The sequence below is a fragment of the Stigmatopora nigra genome, chromosome 19 (assembly GCF_051989575.1).
Source record: "Stigmatopora nigra isolate UIUO_SnigA chromosome 19, RoL_Snig_1.1, whole genome shotgun sequence".
NCBI classification, from domain to species: domain Eukaryota; kingdom Metazoa; phylum Chordata; class Actinopteri; order Syngnathiformes; family Syngnathidae; genus Stigmatopora; species Stigmatopora nigra.
This window is the reverse complement of record NC_135526.1, coordinates 4,968,088-4,983,029: the sequence shown is the minus strand read 5'-3', so window position 1 is coordinate 4,983,029 and position 14,942 is coordinate 4,968,088. Positions and strand designations below refer to the sequence as shown.

General features: G+C 41.4%; 5 protein-coding genes and 1 pseudogene across 13 annotated transcripts; 4 read left to right on the top strand and 2 right to left on the bottom strand.

Annotated features, from left to right (window-relative positions):
* Positions 1-221: 221 nt before the first annotated feature.
* LOC144212877 (polyubiquitin-B-like) lies at positions 222-1,736 on the top strand (annotated as a pseudogene). The gene is made up of 2 exons (XR_013329836.1): positions 222-388; positions 866-1,736. The product of XR_013329836.1 is annotated as a polyubiquitin-B-like (transcript).
* Positions 1,558-2,333, top strand: LOC144212879 (polyubiquitin-B). Its single transcript, XM_077741066.1, has one exon. The coding sequence runs from the start codon at positions 1,558-1,560 to the stop codon at positions 2,245-2,247; it is 690 nt and encodes a 229-aa protein (XP_077597192.1). The 3' UTR covers positions 2,248-2,333.
* Positions 2,334-2,684: 351 nt separating this feature from the next.
* Positions 2,685-9,762, top strand: p2rx5 (purinergic receptor P2X, ligand-gated ion channel, 5). Of its 4 annotated transcripts, none has more exons than XM_077741058.1 (13): positions 2,685-3,686; positions 5,302-5,551; positions 6,174-6,324; positions 6,513-6,584; positions 6,859-6,934; positions 7,210-7,294; positions 7,376-7,456; positions 7,815-7,956; positions 8,155-8,288; positions 8,348-8,441; positions 8,545-8,610; positions 8,704-8,792; positions 8,938-9,760. In XM_077741058.1, the coding sequence occupies exons 2-13, from the start codon at positions 5,421-5,423 to the stop codon at positions 9,179-9,181; spliced, it is 1,365 nt and encodes a 454-aa protein (XP_077597184.1). In that variant the 5' UTR covers positions 2,685-3,686; positions 5,302-5,420; the 3' UTR covers positions 9,182-9,760. The 4 variants fall into 4 exon arrangements, with proteins under 4 accessions (XP_077597184.1, XP_077597186.1, XP_077597185.1 ...); XM_077741060.1 differs by having other exon boundaries at positions 2,685-3,981; XM_077741059.1 differs by having other exon boundaries at positions 2,685-4,480.
* On the bottom strand, positions 2,846-4,227 carry LOC144212878 (polyubiquitin-B). Its single transcript, XM_077741065.1, has 2 exons — positions 4,062-4,227; positions 2,846-3,641 (listed from the first exon to the last, which is right to left on the bottom strand). The coding sequence occupies exon 2, from the start codon at positions 3,631-3,633 to the stop codon at positions 2,944-2,946; it is 690 nt and encodes a 229-aa protein (XP_077597191.1). The 5' UTR covers positions 3,634-3,641; positions 4,062-4,227; the 3' UTR covers positions 2,846-2,943.
* Positions 9,746-11,154, bottom strand: emc6 (ER membrane protein complex subunit 6). The gene is made up of 2 exons (XM_077741071.1): positions 10,950-11,154; positions 9,746-10,445 (listed from the first exon to the last, which is right to left on the bottom strand). Exon 2 carries the CDS (start codon positions 10,412-10,414, stop codon positions 10,082-10,084), a length of 333 nt encoding a protein of 110 aa, XP_077597197.1. The 5' UTR covers positions 10,415-10,445; positions 10,950-11,154; the 3' UTR covers positions 9,746-10,081.
* On the top strand, positions 10,682-14,794 carry shpk (sedoheptulokinase). 5 transcript variants are annotated; one of them, XM_077741054.1, is made up of 7 exons: positions 10,683-10,807; positions 12,067-12,208; positions 12,705-12,861; positions 12,921-13,073; positions 13,143-13,318; positions 13,700-13,900; positions 13,970-14,794. In XM_077741054.1, the coding sequence occupies exons 1-7, from the start codon at positions 10,784-10,786 to the stop codon at positions 14,395-14,397; spliced, it is 1,281 nt and encodes a 426-aa protein (XP_077597180.1). In that variant the 5' UTR covers positions 10,683-10,783; the 3' UTR covers positions 14,398-14,794. The 5 variants fall into 5 exon arrangements, with proteins under 5 accessions (XP_077597182.1, XP_077597180.1, XP_077597181.1 ...); XM_077741053.1 differs by lacking the exon at positions 10,683-10,807 and adding an exon at positions 11,589-11,959; XM_077741057.1 differs by lacking the exon at positions 10,683-10,807 and adding an exon at positions 11,589-11,959 and having other exon boundaries at positions 13,774-13,900; positions 13,970-14,339.
* Positions 14,795-14,942: the final 148 nt, after the last annotated feature.

Below are 14,942 nucleotides of genomic sequence, written 5' to 3'. Positions count from 1 at the left end.
AATCAAATTCGAGACCTCGAGTTGCCAAGATCCGTCTAGAAAATTCGGCAAGTGCCGTCGTGCCATGATATATTACTCCGCGCAGCGACCACGGATAAACTATCGTTTTGTTGATAACCTTTGGTGAATAACATGTTTATTATACTGATTAATTGATTTTTTATCTTAAAAGGTGGCTAAACATTAACGCTATAGCTTTGAAATGTGTTAGTTCAATCGAATAGAGAACTATTTTTTTGCGGAAGGGTATTTTCAATGACGTGGCAGCCTCGACTATATAAATAGGTTTCGAGCTGGATTTTTTTTCAGTGCTCTACAGAGCTAAAGCGAAGAATCGCAAGACTTTATAAGCTTCGAATAATTTGTTCAGAGGCGGCGCTTCTATACCGTAAGTTGTGAATCTTTTCTTTTTTATTCTAGTTGTGCGAGTAAATGTTTTAGGGGTGTAATTACTGGATTTAACAGTCCTCGTAAGGAGCTGTGGCCGTTGAGTAAATGGGAGACGACACAGTCGACGCGTTTTCTTTCTTTTGTCAATTTAAGAATTTTATAGCCTCGATTTTATCATCGTTAAATTTGTTTGGGGCGAATAGTAAAATTTTAGCAATCGTGACTCGACGTTATTGGCGTTAGCCTCCATTATGGGAGACGGCAGCTGAACAAAAGGGAGTCAACAAGACCTCAAAATGGCGCTGACGACAAAACCAACAGTTTACTCAATCCCTTAACCATACAATTTGCCTTTATTTTTTTCATTAAGTAACGACTTTTTCCCCCACTAAACAAATGGGTTAAAAGTTGACACGCACTGTCCTTGCGTTGTCAAGCAATGATTTTAATGCCGATATCTTTTTGTTCGTTTTAGGTTTAAACATGCAAATTTTCGTGAAGACCCTCACTGGCAAGACAATCACTCTTGAGGTTGAGCCAAGTGACACCATCGAGAATGTCAAGGCTAAGATCCAGGACAAGGAAGGCATTCCCCCAGATCAGCAGAGGTTGATCTTCGCCGGCAAGCAGCTTGAAGATGGCCGCACCCTGTCCGACTACAACATTCAGAAGGAGTCAACCCTCCATCTTGTCTTGCGTCTGCGAGGTGGCATGCAAATCTTTGTGAAGACCCTCACTGGCAAGACGATCACTCTTGAGGTGGAGCCAAGTGACACTATTGAGAATGTCAAGGCCAAGATCCAGGACAAGGAAGGCATTCCCCCAGATCAGCAGAGGTTGATCTTTGCCGGCAAGCAGCTGGAAGATGGCCGCACCCTGTCTGACTACAATATCCAAAAAGAATCCACCCTCCATCTTGTTCTTCGTCTGCGAGGTGGCATGCAAATATTTGTCAAGACCCTCACTGGCAAGACCATCACTCTTGAAGTTGAACCAAGTGACACCATCGAGAATGTCAAAGCAAAGATTCAAGATAAAGAAGGCATTCCCCCTGACCAGCAGAGGTTGATCTTTGCCGGCAAGCAGCTGGAAGATGGCCGCACCCTCTCCGACTACAATATCCAAAAAGAATCCACCCTCCATCTTGTCTTGCGTCTGCGAGGTGGCATGCAAATATTTGTCAAGACCCTCACTGGCAAGACCATCACTCTTGAAGTTGAACCAAGTGACACCATCGAGAATGTCAAGGCAAAGATTCAAGATAAAGAAGGCATTCCCCCTGACCAGCAGAGGTTGATCTTCGCCGGCAAGCAGCTGGAAGATGGCCGCACCCTCTCAGACTACAATATCCAAAAAGAATCCACCCTCCATCTTGTCTTGCGTCTGCGAGGTGGCATGCAAATTTTCGTGAAGACCCTCACTGGCAAGACCATCACCCTTGAAGTTGAACCCAGCGACACCATCGAGAATGTCAAGGCCAAAATCCAAGACAAGGAAGGCATTCCACCAGACCAGCAAAGGTTGATCTTTGCCGGCAAGCAGCTTGAAGATGGCCGCACCCTCTCCGACTACAACATTCAGAAAGAGTCCACTCTCCATCTTGTCCTGCGTCTGCGAGGTGGCATGCAAATCTTCGTGAAGACCCTCACAGGCAAGACCATCACCCTTGAAGTTGAACCCAGCGACACCATCGAGAACGTCAAGGCCAAAATCCAAGACAAGGAAGGCATTCCTCCAGACCAGCAGAGGTTGATCTTTGCCGGCAAGCAGCTTGAAGATGGCCGCACTCTGTCCGACTACAACATTCAGAAAGAGTCAACCCTCCATCTTGTCCTGCGTCTAAGGGGTGGCCAGTAATAGAAAATTCCATGTAAAAAAATTCAATTTTAACATGTTGACCAAATGTTAAATGCATATTGTTTGAATAAAGTATTACACTTGTACATGTTATTTTTTTGTTATTATGAGAAACTTTGATAGTTATCCTTCTACTTTGACAACTCAACAATATCTTCGTGCTACCTGAAAACACTGCCAAAATAAGGCATATTTATGTAGAGTAGAATAATTTAAAAATAGTTATGTAGAATAAATATCCTACTTATTTCAATATTTCACTTAGTGTGATTGAGTTTCTCATTTCATCCTTAGTCATGTTTCCAGCTGTTATCCCATTTTAATAGGTCAATTAAAAAACGTCTCATAAGTATATAAAATCAGCCATACTCTCCAAACAAATTAAACTCATTAGATTAAGCAACAATGATTACGGGGCTCATTGCAGTCAAAATGTATTGAAATAAATGCCAGTGGCAAAAAAGCAACACTAGGTGTCGCCAACACTTCGTTTTTTTATGTCCATTAAGCATTTACTCTCAAAAGGGCTTCATCCTATTAGTTTAAGCATCATTATTTCAACCTTCTCATTTTCCCTTTAATAATAAAAAAAGATCAGTAGGTTTTATATCATTTATTCCAACAATGTGCACTGAACATTTGGTCATAGTGACAATCACCATTGTACTGCACTATCTTTAAGGTTAATGGTTTTAATTACTGGCCACCTCGTAGACGCAGAACGAGATGGAGGGTGGATTCTTTTTGGATATTGTAGTCAGACAGAGTGCGGCCATCTTCCAGCTGCTTGCCGGCGAAGATCAACCTCTGCTGGTCAGGGGGAATGCCTTCTTTGTCCTGAATTTTGGCCTTGACATTCTCAATGGTGTCACTGGGTTCAACCTCAAGGGTGATGGTCTTGCCTGTGAGGGTCTTCACGAAGATTTGCATGCCACCTCGCAGACGCAGGACAAGATGGAGGGTGGATTCTTTTTGGATATTGTAGTCGGAGAGGGTGCGGCCATCTTCCAGCTGCTTGCCGGCAAAGATCAACCTCTGCTGGTCAGGGGGAATGCCTTCTTTATCTTGGATTTTGGCCTTGACATTCTCGATGGTGTCACTGGGTTCAACCTCGAGGGTGATGGTCTTCCCAGTGAGGGTCTTCACGAAAATTTGCATACCACCTCGCAGACGCAAGACAAGATGGAGGGTAGACTCCTTCTGGATATTGTAGTCGGACAGGGTGCGGCCATCTTCCAGCTGCTTCCCGGCAAAGATCAACCTCTGCTGATCAGGGGGAATGCCTTCCTTATCTTGAATTTTGGCCTTGACATTCTCAATGGTGTCACTAGGTTCAACCTCGAGGGTGATGGTCTTGCCAGTGAGGGTCTTCACAAAGATCTGCATGTTTACACCTAAAATTTCGAGGGGGAAAAACAGACATGAGTTTATATGGACAGGTATGGCATTTTTGACTACAATAATGTAGGTTAACTGCGTCATTTTGAGGCCTTGTTGACTTGACTCCCTTTTGTTCCATTGCTGCCTCCCATAATGGATGCTACAGCTAAACTGCCGAGTCACTGCTCTTGCTAAGAGCTAACCACTGGCCTATAACGTCAATAGAGCGGTGATAAACAGTAGATTTTTTGCGTAGCTCATTTTTTCCAAAACGCGCACCCAGATCGTTAGCGTCAAACTTTTTAAAATGTGTCAGAATGAAAATAACAGCGATCGGTGCGTGCCTACGACCAGGTGAGCCTATGTTTACAACCTAAAGACATACAATTCAGATTAGATACAGTTAACTAAAGACTAATTATATTATTACTTACAACAAAGGCTTGTTTATGGTGGAACAATTAATTGTCGCTAATGATTAAGCGCTTCTTCCGCGTCTGACGACCTATAAAGCTGTTACGGCAAAATCCTTTATATATATTGTGCCACGTCATTGACCATATCCATCCGCCTCAACGAAAATAGTTCCTTCCTTTTCCTACTTCAAATGGTGCGTTTTAACCATCAGCGTTCAATTAGATGACGTTCGTTAACACTTACAAAACTTAACAAGCAAATCCTGATCCTGGTGATATTAGATGAAATGCTTTTGACTTGTGTGACACTCTGAAATAATTTCACTTATCACTAAAGCCCCTTTTTCCTACAGCGGTCAAGACAGCGGACGTATGTGTTTTGGTGGCCAAATGAGGGGATGCTCAAAATAGTCCCCCTGCTTATTCTAAGCGTTACGGTAATTTCAATCAAAACAAAAATACTCTCAAGAGTCAAAAACAGCACCGAATAGCTCATTATTTAAAAATGAAATAAAGTAGCTCCATTAAAAAACACATTTTCATCCCCACAAGTACAATATTATATCAACCCCCCTGAGTGCTTTTTTGTGATACTTTAACTATAAAAAAACATGTTTTCTATATTTCAAGACAACTTGTGTCAACCCTAACAGTACACATACTCAAAATGATGCAATTTCACATTAAATCAGGATAAAATCTAAATTAAAGTTGCTGCATGTGTACTTTGACATGCTTGCCCTTCCCATTTTAATGCTTTTAATCAAGTACCACAAAAATGGCAAATACAAGCATAACAAAGAACCTATGTAGCAAACTTTAAATTCAATTTCCTCCAAATGTAATCTGTGAAAATGTATAATTTCAAGTATCTAAATTGTGAAAGAAATCCCCTACTAGGATTAACCCACTTTACCTGGAAAAATCTTGATTCACAATACCACCGAATTGAATGAAGTGAATGCTATTATTCTCATAGAAGTATAGCAATGAGATTTAAAGCTTCCCTATAAAGTGCACAAATAAATAATAATAAATAAATAAGTAATAAATAAACAACTAAGCAGTCAACAACATAAAATAGACAACATCACCCCCGCCATCCTTATAAAGATGGACTAAAATGACATGTTTTTTTTGCTTGTGTTTGCAAACCCTCGATCAAATGTTTTATTCTCCTCCTCCTATGTCAAAATATCGAAGTGGGCAACCTAGAAGGCTGCCGGTGGATTGTGACGTGTACTCATGTTGCCTTCAGGCATGTTGGAGGAGCGCGCAGAGTGACTGACAGTGGCCCCTGACGAGTCAACCAGCTGAGGAGGGGACATGCCCTCCTGCATGGTGTAGCTCGCCCCGCTAACTCCCACAAACGCCGACATGGCCGGTTGGGGGACCTTCTTTTTCTCCCTCCTCAATTACAAGACGGAAAAATACGTCATCGCCGAGAACAGAAGGATCGGAATACTCTTTCGGATCTACCAACTGGCCGTGCTCGGCTACATCATTGGGTAAGGTGCACAACAATCCTATGTTGGAGCTTTTCTTTGTTTCCAAGGGTGCCTTTGGCTAAACTAACCTTCGGCAAAGTGAATCACAAAGTTAAAAATAGGTGTGCGCCTGTGTTAAAGTGGCAGAGCATGTGCTGCTTTTATAAGTAGGAATTTCTTATTAAGTCTATTCCAAATGGATTGGGCGTCTATTACTCTTAACAAGACGTCCAAATATGGGCTTCTTCCTTGTGTATTTCCTGTGATTGACTGGCAACTAGTTCAGATGTGAGCTGGGATAGCCTCCAGCACCCCCGAAAATCGCAGAAACAAATAAATACCGTGAATTTCATCACTATGGGATGTCCAAGCCAATTGAAATTTCTAATGTTTTTGACATCTTAAAGGCTATCAATGTCAATGTTGTTCTTTTGCCAACTACCACAACACATATTCTGGTAATCCGATACATTTATAGTGCTAATGTATTTTAAGATTGAACGAGACAGCCATCTTGAATCTTCCATGTCTTTGATAAATAGGAGTACGTGAAAGTTTCTTTTGATTTTTATGAGGGAAATATAGCCTTGAAAATGGCTCCCGTGACAAAGTATTGTGCTTGAGCGTTCAATCTGTCAATCAGGTGGGTGTTTGTAATGAAGAAGGGCTACCAGGAGAAAGAAGAGGCAATCCAGTCATCCGTCATCACCAAGTTGAAAGGCGTCACCCTGACCAATAGCTCGGAGAGTGGCCTTCACCTGTGGAGCTCCGAGGATTACGTCATTCCACCAAATGTACCGTATGCTCTAAAACTCTTTTACTATATTGCAATTCTCATCAAACGGCTTCTTGTCCACAATGATTATAGCTCACTTGGATGTCCATTCCATTTGACAGCATTGATTTTTTTCGACAACATCGTTCATTTAACCTTTGGTTTGATGGTCAGAATGACTAACATCCCTTAATTGTTATTGTACAGGGTGAACAAGTTTTCTTTGTGGTCACAAATTACATCGAGACGCCCAATCAGAGGCTGGGTTTCTGTGCAGAGGTGAGTGCAAGATGTCCAATCCATTTGAATGGGAAGGGTGGCAGCAAATTGGATGGATTGGAGGTATACTAGTGATAAAAATAGATTTTTGGGGGGGTCAGTTTGAGGGGTTTATTAGTCTTATTTTAAACTGTTACAGAAAGTAGGTACCAAAAGATATATTTTTATACATTTCCTTTATTGAGAGCAATATATCAGCTAATTCTGTTCAGGAAATAAATCGCTATGACATTTACAGCAATCAAATAGTATTTTTTATTTTTCTAAATGACAGAGTTCCAAAATACCAGACGGCCAATGTCTTAGTGACGAAGACTGCATCGAAGGCGAGACCGTCATAGCAGGACATGGTGAGAAGTATTTACGTCAATATTTGTTCAATATTCAAAAAGCCTACTTGAAAAAAAAAACTACTTTTTGAAGTACTTCTACGCTAAGACTGTCGCTAAATTGCAACATCAGTGATTTTAAAAAAGGGAGCATAATAAACTATTATTATTTATAAGAAAATCTATAATGATCCACTTCATTTAGTTTTTTTTAACCAACAGCATACATAATGCTTTCAAAATCAGCACTTTAATCCCCAACCATGGCAAAAATCTTTGCTCTCTCCACCCACCAGGAATGAAAACAGGCCTGTGCATAAACAGCACCGGGACCTGCGAAATCCACGCCTGGTGTCCCGTAGAATCCAGCAAGAGACCCTCGTGAGTGCCTCCAGACATTTTCACACCATCTATTTTTTACAGATACGTATGAAGCAACTGTTCCGCTCCCCCCCCCTTCAGAGAACCCTTACTGAGCCAAGCAGAGAACTTCACCGTTTACATCAAAAACTTCATCCGCTTCCCCAAGTTTGAATTCTCCAAGTAAGTGTCCAATGTTAACGTGCACTTTTTCATGGTTCGGCAAGTGGGCTGAGAAAACCATGCGGCCTGAGGATGTTTTAAATAGCTTTTTAGAGTAGAGAGCCTTCTATTAATACGGCCGGCGCGTCCAACTCGGTGAGACAGCGTCATTCATGCCAGATGCCCTTGACGGAAAGCCTAAGCGTGGACAGGTGTCCAACCAGATGGACTCAATACCCCTCTTTTTTTTTTAAACAGAAAGGCATCGTAAAGAGTCATGGCAATTGTGTTGATTTAAAAGCCAACAGAGAGACAGGAGTTCATGTATGGTAGTTGTTATTGTACAAATCTTGCACAATGGCTGTCTTGACTTTGGCAGGTCCAATGTTCTGGACAATGGCGATGACGGTTACTTGAAAAGATGCTCCTACGATCATGCCGACCATCCGTACTGTCCCATTTTTCGACTCGGGGATTTGGTCAGCTGGACTGGAAATGATTTCCAAGACATGGCAACCAAGGTATTAAAGAATGTAGTAACCGTTGTTTATCAACTGGTTGGTTTGGGACCAAAAAGTGGCAATTCTTGAACAATTTAGAGTATTTTTTTTTCTTAGAGACTTTGGAGTAATACTTATATTCCTTTTCTATTATCTGTAAAATAAGCCATATCGTTAAAGCTGATTTTTTTTCTCAGTTATTGTCATTTTTCTCCCTAGGGTGGCTCTGTTGGCATCTTAATTGAGTGGTACTGTGATTTGGATAAAGATTACTCCAAGTGTAATCCAGAATATACTTTCACTCGTCTGGATCTCAACCTGAACAACTCTGTCACATCGGGATATAACTTCAGGTATTCCCTTTCAATATTATTGGGAATATTCTCCTATTTCACCAATTGTTGTCTGGCAGATACGCCAAATACTACAAGGATCAAAATGGGGAAACTTTTCGGACATTGTATAAAGTATATGGCATTCGTTTTGACATCATGATCAATGGCCAGGTAGTAGCTGTAATAATTCCTGAAATTTGGGTTTAAAACAGATTCCAAAAATAGTCTGCACTGAATTTGTGTCTTTTTTTTTGTTTTTTTGTTCACCTTGCAGGCTGGGAAATTCAATATTATTCCCACAATTATTGCTATTGGTTCTGGAGTTGCTCTTCTAGGAATTGTGAGTTATCTTTATTGATGTGGATCAATTGAAATATATGGAGATTTTTTACAAACAGTGTTTTTTATAAAAAGTATGGAATTGTCTTTTTAGGGGGCTTTTGTGTGCGACATGATTTTGCTATACATGATGAACACCAGCTCCTTCTATCGAAACAAGAAATTTGAGATCATCAATTTCAAGTATGATATACGTAGTGATTACCATATTTTTCAAAATATGATATTTTCACTCATATTAAATGGGAATATACTCCACATGCCAATATAATCATTTTGGTACAGTCACACACAATTTATTGTGACTCCAATTTTTCATCTTTTACAGGAAAGAACGCAACTCCATCAGGGAGAAGAAGACACGGGATAGGTTGAGGAAATCTAGAAAATTAGAACCAGAGGCCGACAACACCACCGAAGAGGACATCGAAGCCAAGGTGGCCCCGGAGAAGCCGGGCGAGGGCAAGCGGGGTCCCACCATTCCGCGCAACACGGGCCAGCGGTACGCTTCTGCCCTCTCTCCGCAGGGTGCCGAAGCCAAGCATCACATCTCGTTCGCGGCGCGCAATTGAAACTGACTGACCACTTTAGTGACATTTGCCACGAGGGCAGGGAGACCAGTTGGCTGCTCATTAAAGACAGACGCACGGGAAGAAGCCTGGTGAGTGAACCCCAACTCAAAATGGCACCTGGACAGACAACATCCAATCCTGTGGCTCTTCTTTTTTGTCCTTCTGATGAGAATTCCAAGGCGTTTGTCATGATTAGACATCCAGACCTTTAGAAGTGGGAGGGGGCAGCAAATGAACCAGCAAGATAATCATTTATCTTCTTCTTCCATCCCAACTGTGAGTAGGATGTAAACTCGTTGCCAGTTAAATTATTTTTTTTATAATTGCATATATTGCACATAAATATATTAGTTGCTAAAACATGCATCAAGTGAAATATTTAAGAAAATAAACACAAGCATTATTTCATTAGACATAAAGTACCCGATTATCTTATTGCCTCGATTCCCATTGGATTGCTACTGTTGCCATGTGAGTGTATTACTATTTATTTGAAAGGTCTTATTGTTGAAAAGTGACAGTATTTAGGTGAAAAAATGAAATAAAATGACAAATATGAGAGTATTTAGTAAGTACAGAGTTATTTATTCCAATCAGTAATCACATTTCTATGTATTGTTAACAAGTCCTGTACAGTAAAGTGTCAATCCAAGTTACACCTTGTTTAGGATGTCATGTGCTACAGTTTTTATTACACTACAATCCAAAAACTAGAAATCCTTGGTAGGATAACAAAATGAAGAGAGTCCCGGTTGTCAATAAAAGGCAATGTTTAGTGCGTGGGATGGAAAAATCGACGTTGTCTCAGCAGGTCGTAACGGATTAGCATAAAAATCTAGTATTTTGGCTCAACTAGAGCTCAAACTAAATGTAACCAGTTGAAGGAGGAGTGGGATCAATTTAATATACGTGCACCATTCCGTAGAGAAAAGTCCAGAACAGGACATATGTGAAAAGACCTCCGACTAGACCCCCGGTGAAGAGCAGCCGTCTGGATTTAAAACATTTGTTCCATCGTCGGCCGGCCTTGAGGATGAGCAGCAAGGAGAGGAGGAAGGAAGCCAAGAAGTAAAAAATGAAGCCGTACAGTCCCGTCAGGCCCAGGATGCCGGCGGTCGCTCCGGACAGCGCCGACACGGAGGTGCGGCAGTAGTCCAGGACGGCGGCGTTGCCCCTCACAGACACTTCGCTGATAAACTGTGGCCCCTCTCGCTTGGCTACTATACCTGCCATCTTGGTTTGGATCGTGGCTCACGGGAAGATTCTGCACAAAAACAATGTAAAAACAACTCATTAAAAATACCATCATCTCATTGGGCACTCATAGACCTTTTAAATAGATCCCGTACCATAAATTGAAAGAAATCTTTGTATATTAATTCAATGTTTTTAAAACTAACGTAATTTTATTTACTCCCAATTGTACTCCTCTATTCACAATACAATAATATGTGACAGGTTTTTTTTAACTTCTTTAAATGTTTTTAAGTGTGCTGATGACGAAATTACAAGTGCCGGAAGTCATTGGACGCCGTTAGCTTTACAACAGATGGATTCCAAATTCGTAATTACATCTAAATTGAGGAACACCGGACTACATGGATGCTCCTAGTGCAAGTCAAAAAGGTTTGTGTGGTTATGGCAATATGAAAATAATGATGTGCGATTTCGATTTCACAGCTAAGTTCAATATTATTTAGCTTTGCTAATGTAAAATGTTACTTGATGCTGCGTTCATGCTCAATCTTACGAGCCGTGTGATTCTTACCGGAAGGTAGAACGTAGGCTTTACTCTGCTCCTCACAGCGTGATCACAAATGCATCACGTGTAAAGCGTTAAGTTGAACACGGAAAATGTTAGTGAAAGCAGCGAGGGAAAGTCATTCTTTATTTTATTTTTTGTAAAGGGAGTCCTTGACAGTTAGTCCCCGGCCATGCTATGGGAAATGCATTGTGGGAACCGGAGAGTAGTCATCAAAAATAGATACGTTTACAGAGTTAGATGCGCAAAGTGGACTCAGAAGCGTTGATTCGTGGCCATTTCGAAGCAGTAAACTTCTCAGCTAGGCTCTCTTGCAGAAAACTTAAGGTGCTTGATTTTTTCTTACTGAAATGCGCTCTGCATTTTCAAACGGTTTGTTCTATAATAACTCGTATTAATATGGCTATTATTCAGGCTACATGTAGCATTAAAATACATCGTTTTTCATTTGTTATTTTTAAATCAGCAGATCATTTACTGCGGCTTGGACATTGTCTAAAAATACATAGATATTTCTCAGAACTCGCTCGATTTCAATATTTATTATTGAATGGCACTGAAACAAAATGGCCAACAAATGATAACGAGTGTCTCCCATTGATAATGGTGCGTTCATGTAACAATAAAATGTAGGATTTTCCTTACTGTTTTGCAAAGCTTTCAAGCGTGTTATCAACTGGCAATACTAAACGGTTCATTTATTATCTGGTATCTTATTATATGTTTGTGTGTTTTTAAAATGTGATATGAAGACGTTGTGAACGAGTAATTTCATGTGGATGCACAGTGCGCTTTACTTGGAATTGCGCCCAGCAACGAAGAAGAAGTGAGATGTTCAGTGCATTCCGTTGTAGTTGCGGTATTATTTGCTTGCTGCCATGAACACGTACGCACTCGGAGTAGATTTGGGGACTACCTCGATTAAAGCAGTTTTATTAGAATGCCAATCAAGGACTGTCATTGCAAGCCAGACTTTACCGACTGCTTCTGACATATCCGATTCAAATGGGATAAAGGTATGTTTTTGCAGCTGATCTGCACCTCAAGTTGACGCCCCGTAAACGCGTCAGTGTCATCTTTATTTATCATGATTATTTTCGGGGAATCTTTCATATATATACAGGCAAAGGAGCAGGATACCGGCCGTATTCTGGAAACTTTGGACCGGTGCATTGATCTTCTTCCTAGGGACAAAATGCAACATGTGGGGAGAATAGGGGTTTCGGGACAGATGCATGGGGTTTTGTTCTGGAATTCAGAGAGAGGTATAGAACACTTTTGTTAAATGTTATATGTTGAGAAATTTTTGGGTATTTTTTTGTTTCTTAATTTTTATGGGGTTATCTATTCATAAAATGTTAATAAACTGGAAAATCAAGTTTATCCGGAAGCAGATTACCTCGAGAACCTGTGAATAGTGATTGTAGTTGAACATGGGCAAAGGTTAAAGATTAACCTGAAAAAAATGAAATCTGTCCTATCTAAACCTTGAAAACACTGCATTTTGCTACTAAACCTTACTAATTAGTTATAAATTATTTTACTTTGTGGATTCTGATATAACATGATGAACAATTTCATGCAACAGTGTAAAAATGAGACATAAGAAGAATACTCCCTCATTGCACTTACTGTTTTTCATTTGATGGACTTGTGTTGATGACATTCAGTAAAGCATCAATTGATTCCATTCCCAAATAATGAACTCCTCTTTGGGCAAACAGATGTTTAATGATGATTATTTTGTTCCTTTGCTTGCAGGTTGCGATTGGTCCAAAGGCAAATTCAGTCATCTGATCACCTGGCAAGATGGCCGCTGCGACGAAAAGTTCTTGTCCTCTCTTCCGAAACCGGACTCGCACCTCAGCGTGGCGACAGGATTCGGCTGCGCCACAATCTTTTGGTACATGAAACACAGGTGAGCCAAATGGAAACACTGTTATGAATACAGTTTATGCAAGTGCAGTTTTCCCTCAGGCCGGCGTTCTTAAAAGGTTTTACCATGGCGGGTACCATCCAGGACTATGTCGTGTCCTCTTTGTGCGGCTTAGACAAATGTCTTATGACGCCACAGAATTCAGCCAGTTGGGGTTTCTATAACACGTCATCTAACCAGTGGAATGTGGACATGTACGTGTGGATTTGTGCTCAAAGCATGTGAAGTGTACCACATATTAATTGCGTCTATGCACGTTCTAGTCTGACTGACGCCGGCTTCCCTTTGCACCTGCTTCCCGGGTGCGCCCAATCCGGTGAGTTGGCGGGCTGCACGCTCACCGACTGGCACGGGGTCCCCGCGGGGACACCAGTAGGGGCTGCCTTGGGAGATTTTCAGTGCGCCGTCTACTCCTGTTTGAGCACGCAGACAGACGCAGGTGAATTGGGAAGTCTTTAAGGGACATGGCATTTGTGCAATGCCACACCTACCTCAACCTAAAGCTTGCCTTGCCTTGCATGTTAATGGTGCTATGGAATGTTGCGCTAATATCATTTGACTAGAGTAGACAAAGAATTGGACAGCCAAAGCTGGCTTTCTTTACATACCATCTCTTTGGTAGTCCATCTAAAAAACATGACATTAAGGATAGTGATTTTCTTCTAATTCTGGTTGTGACATCACAACCAGAATTTGATTTGACAAAGCATTTTCTGTCACTTTTTGAAAATGGCTTGTGTCCAAAATATGCTTCATTTTAAAGTCACTTGAATTAGTCTTCCCCTCAATTTGATGGCATGTTGTGTGTTCCTAACACTAGTTCTTAACATAAGCACCTCAGCCCAACTGAGCTTCGCCATGCCAGCTGACTTCAAACCTCCCGACTCTCCTCAGCCCGATTCCCCCGTCGCCTTCTTCCCGTACTTTGGCCGTTCGTACTTGGCGGTGGCGGCTTCGCTAAATGGAGGAAACGCGCTGGCCACTTTTGTGGACATGCTAACCGGCTGGATGAAAGAGCTCGGTATGTCATTTTTATCGGCGGTTTCACCGGAAGAATTTAGGGTAGGAACCCTTCCCTTTGTGACAACAGGTGTGGAGCTCAGCGACCAGTCTTTATACGAGAAGGTAATCGCTTGCGCTTTAAACCAAGAAAGCAGCGAGCTCGTCGTGACTCCCACCATCCTTGGCGAGAGGCACCAGCCATTTGCTCTGGGTCATGTGACCAACATCTCTACCCACAACATCTCTCTGGGCCACGTCACCAGAGCGCTCTGCCGTGGGATTTTGGAGAACCTAGCGTCCATGATGCCCCCTGAACGCCTGCAGAAGGCGGGGGTCCGCAGGATAGTCGGCAGCGGGAGCGCCCTGGCACGTAATGAGGTACTGAGTCAAGAAGTCAAGAAGGTGTTTAAGGTACCGGTGGTATATGGACAGAATGCAGACTCGGCCGTTGGCGTGGCTTTGGTCCTCTGTGATCGAATTGGAGACGCCCACGAGACTTCTTCTACTGTGAAATGACAAGACCATTGGCCAAAAGGAAATGCACCTTTATGATAGGAGAATTTCACGGAAAACAATATATACTCGATATATTTTTGGAAGTCAATTAAGGAAGTGAAATTTGTGTACTGGACTGTTTAATACACACTGATTTTAATTATTATTATTTCTATTTTTTTTAACCAAAAGCTGCTCTAATAACTATTTTGCTACTGTGCTTAACTGACCAGCAATTCTCCCGAACTCAACCCCATATAAAATCTGTGTAGGTCTTAAAAAGTAAGCTTCCATGACACAATATTGATCTCCTACATTCCAAAAACATTGATGTCATCATGTTACTGTTCAATGTTGAGCAAAAAAAATCATGAATTCATTATTTGAAATATGAATAATAAAATGGATTTATCTCCCAGGTCAACTAGTCAATGTCCTGATGACCATTTTCAGCCCAAAAAGCATATATTTTTTTGATGTACAGTGGTTAAGCAATCCTGTCATTGCTGATGTCTTAAAAACAGCTTGAGACAGGAAGTTTTCTGTCATCACACCAAGTGTGCCCA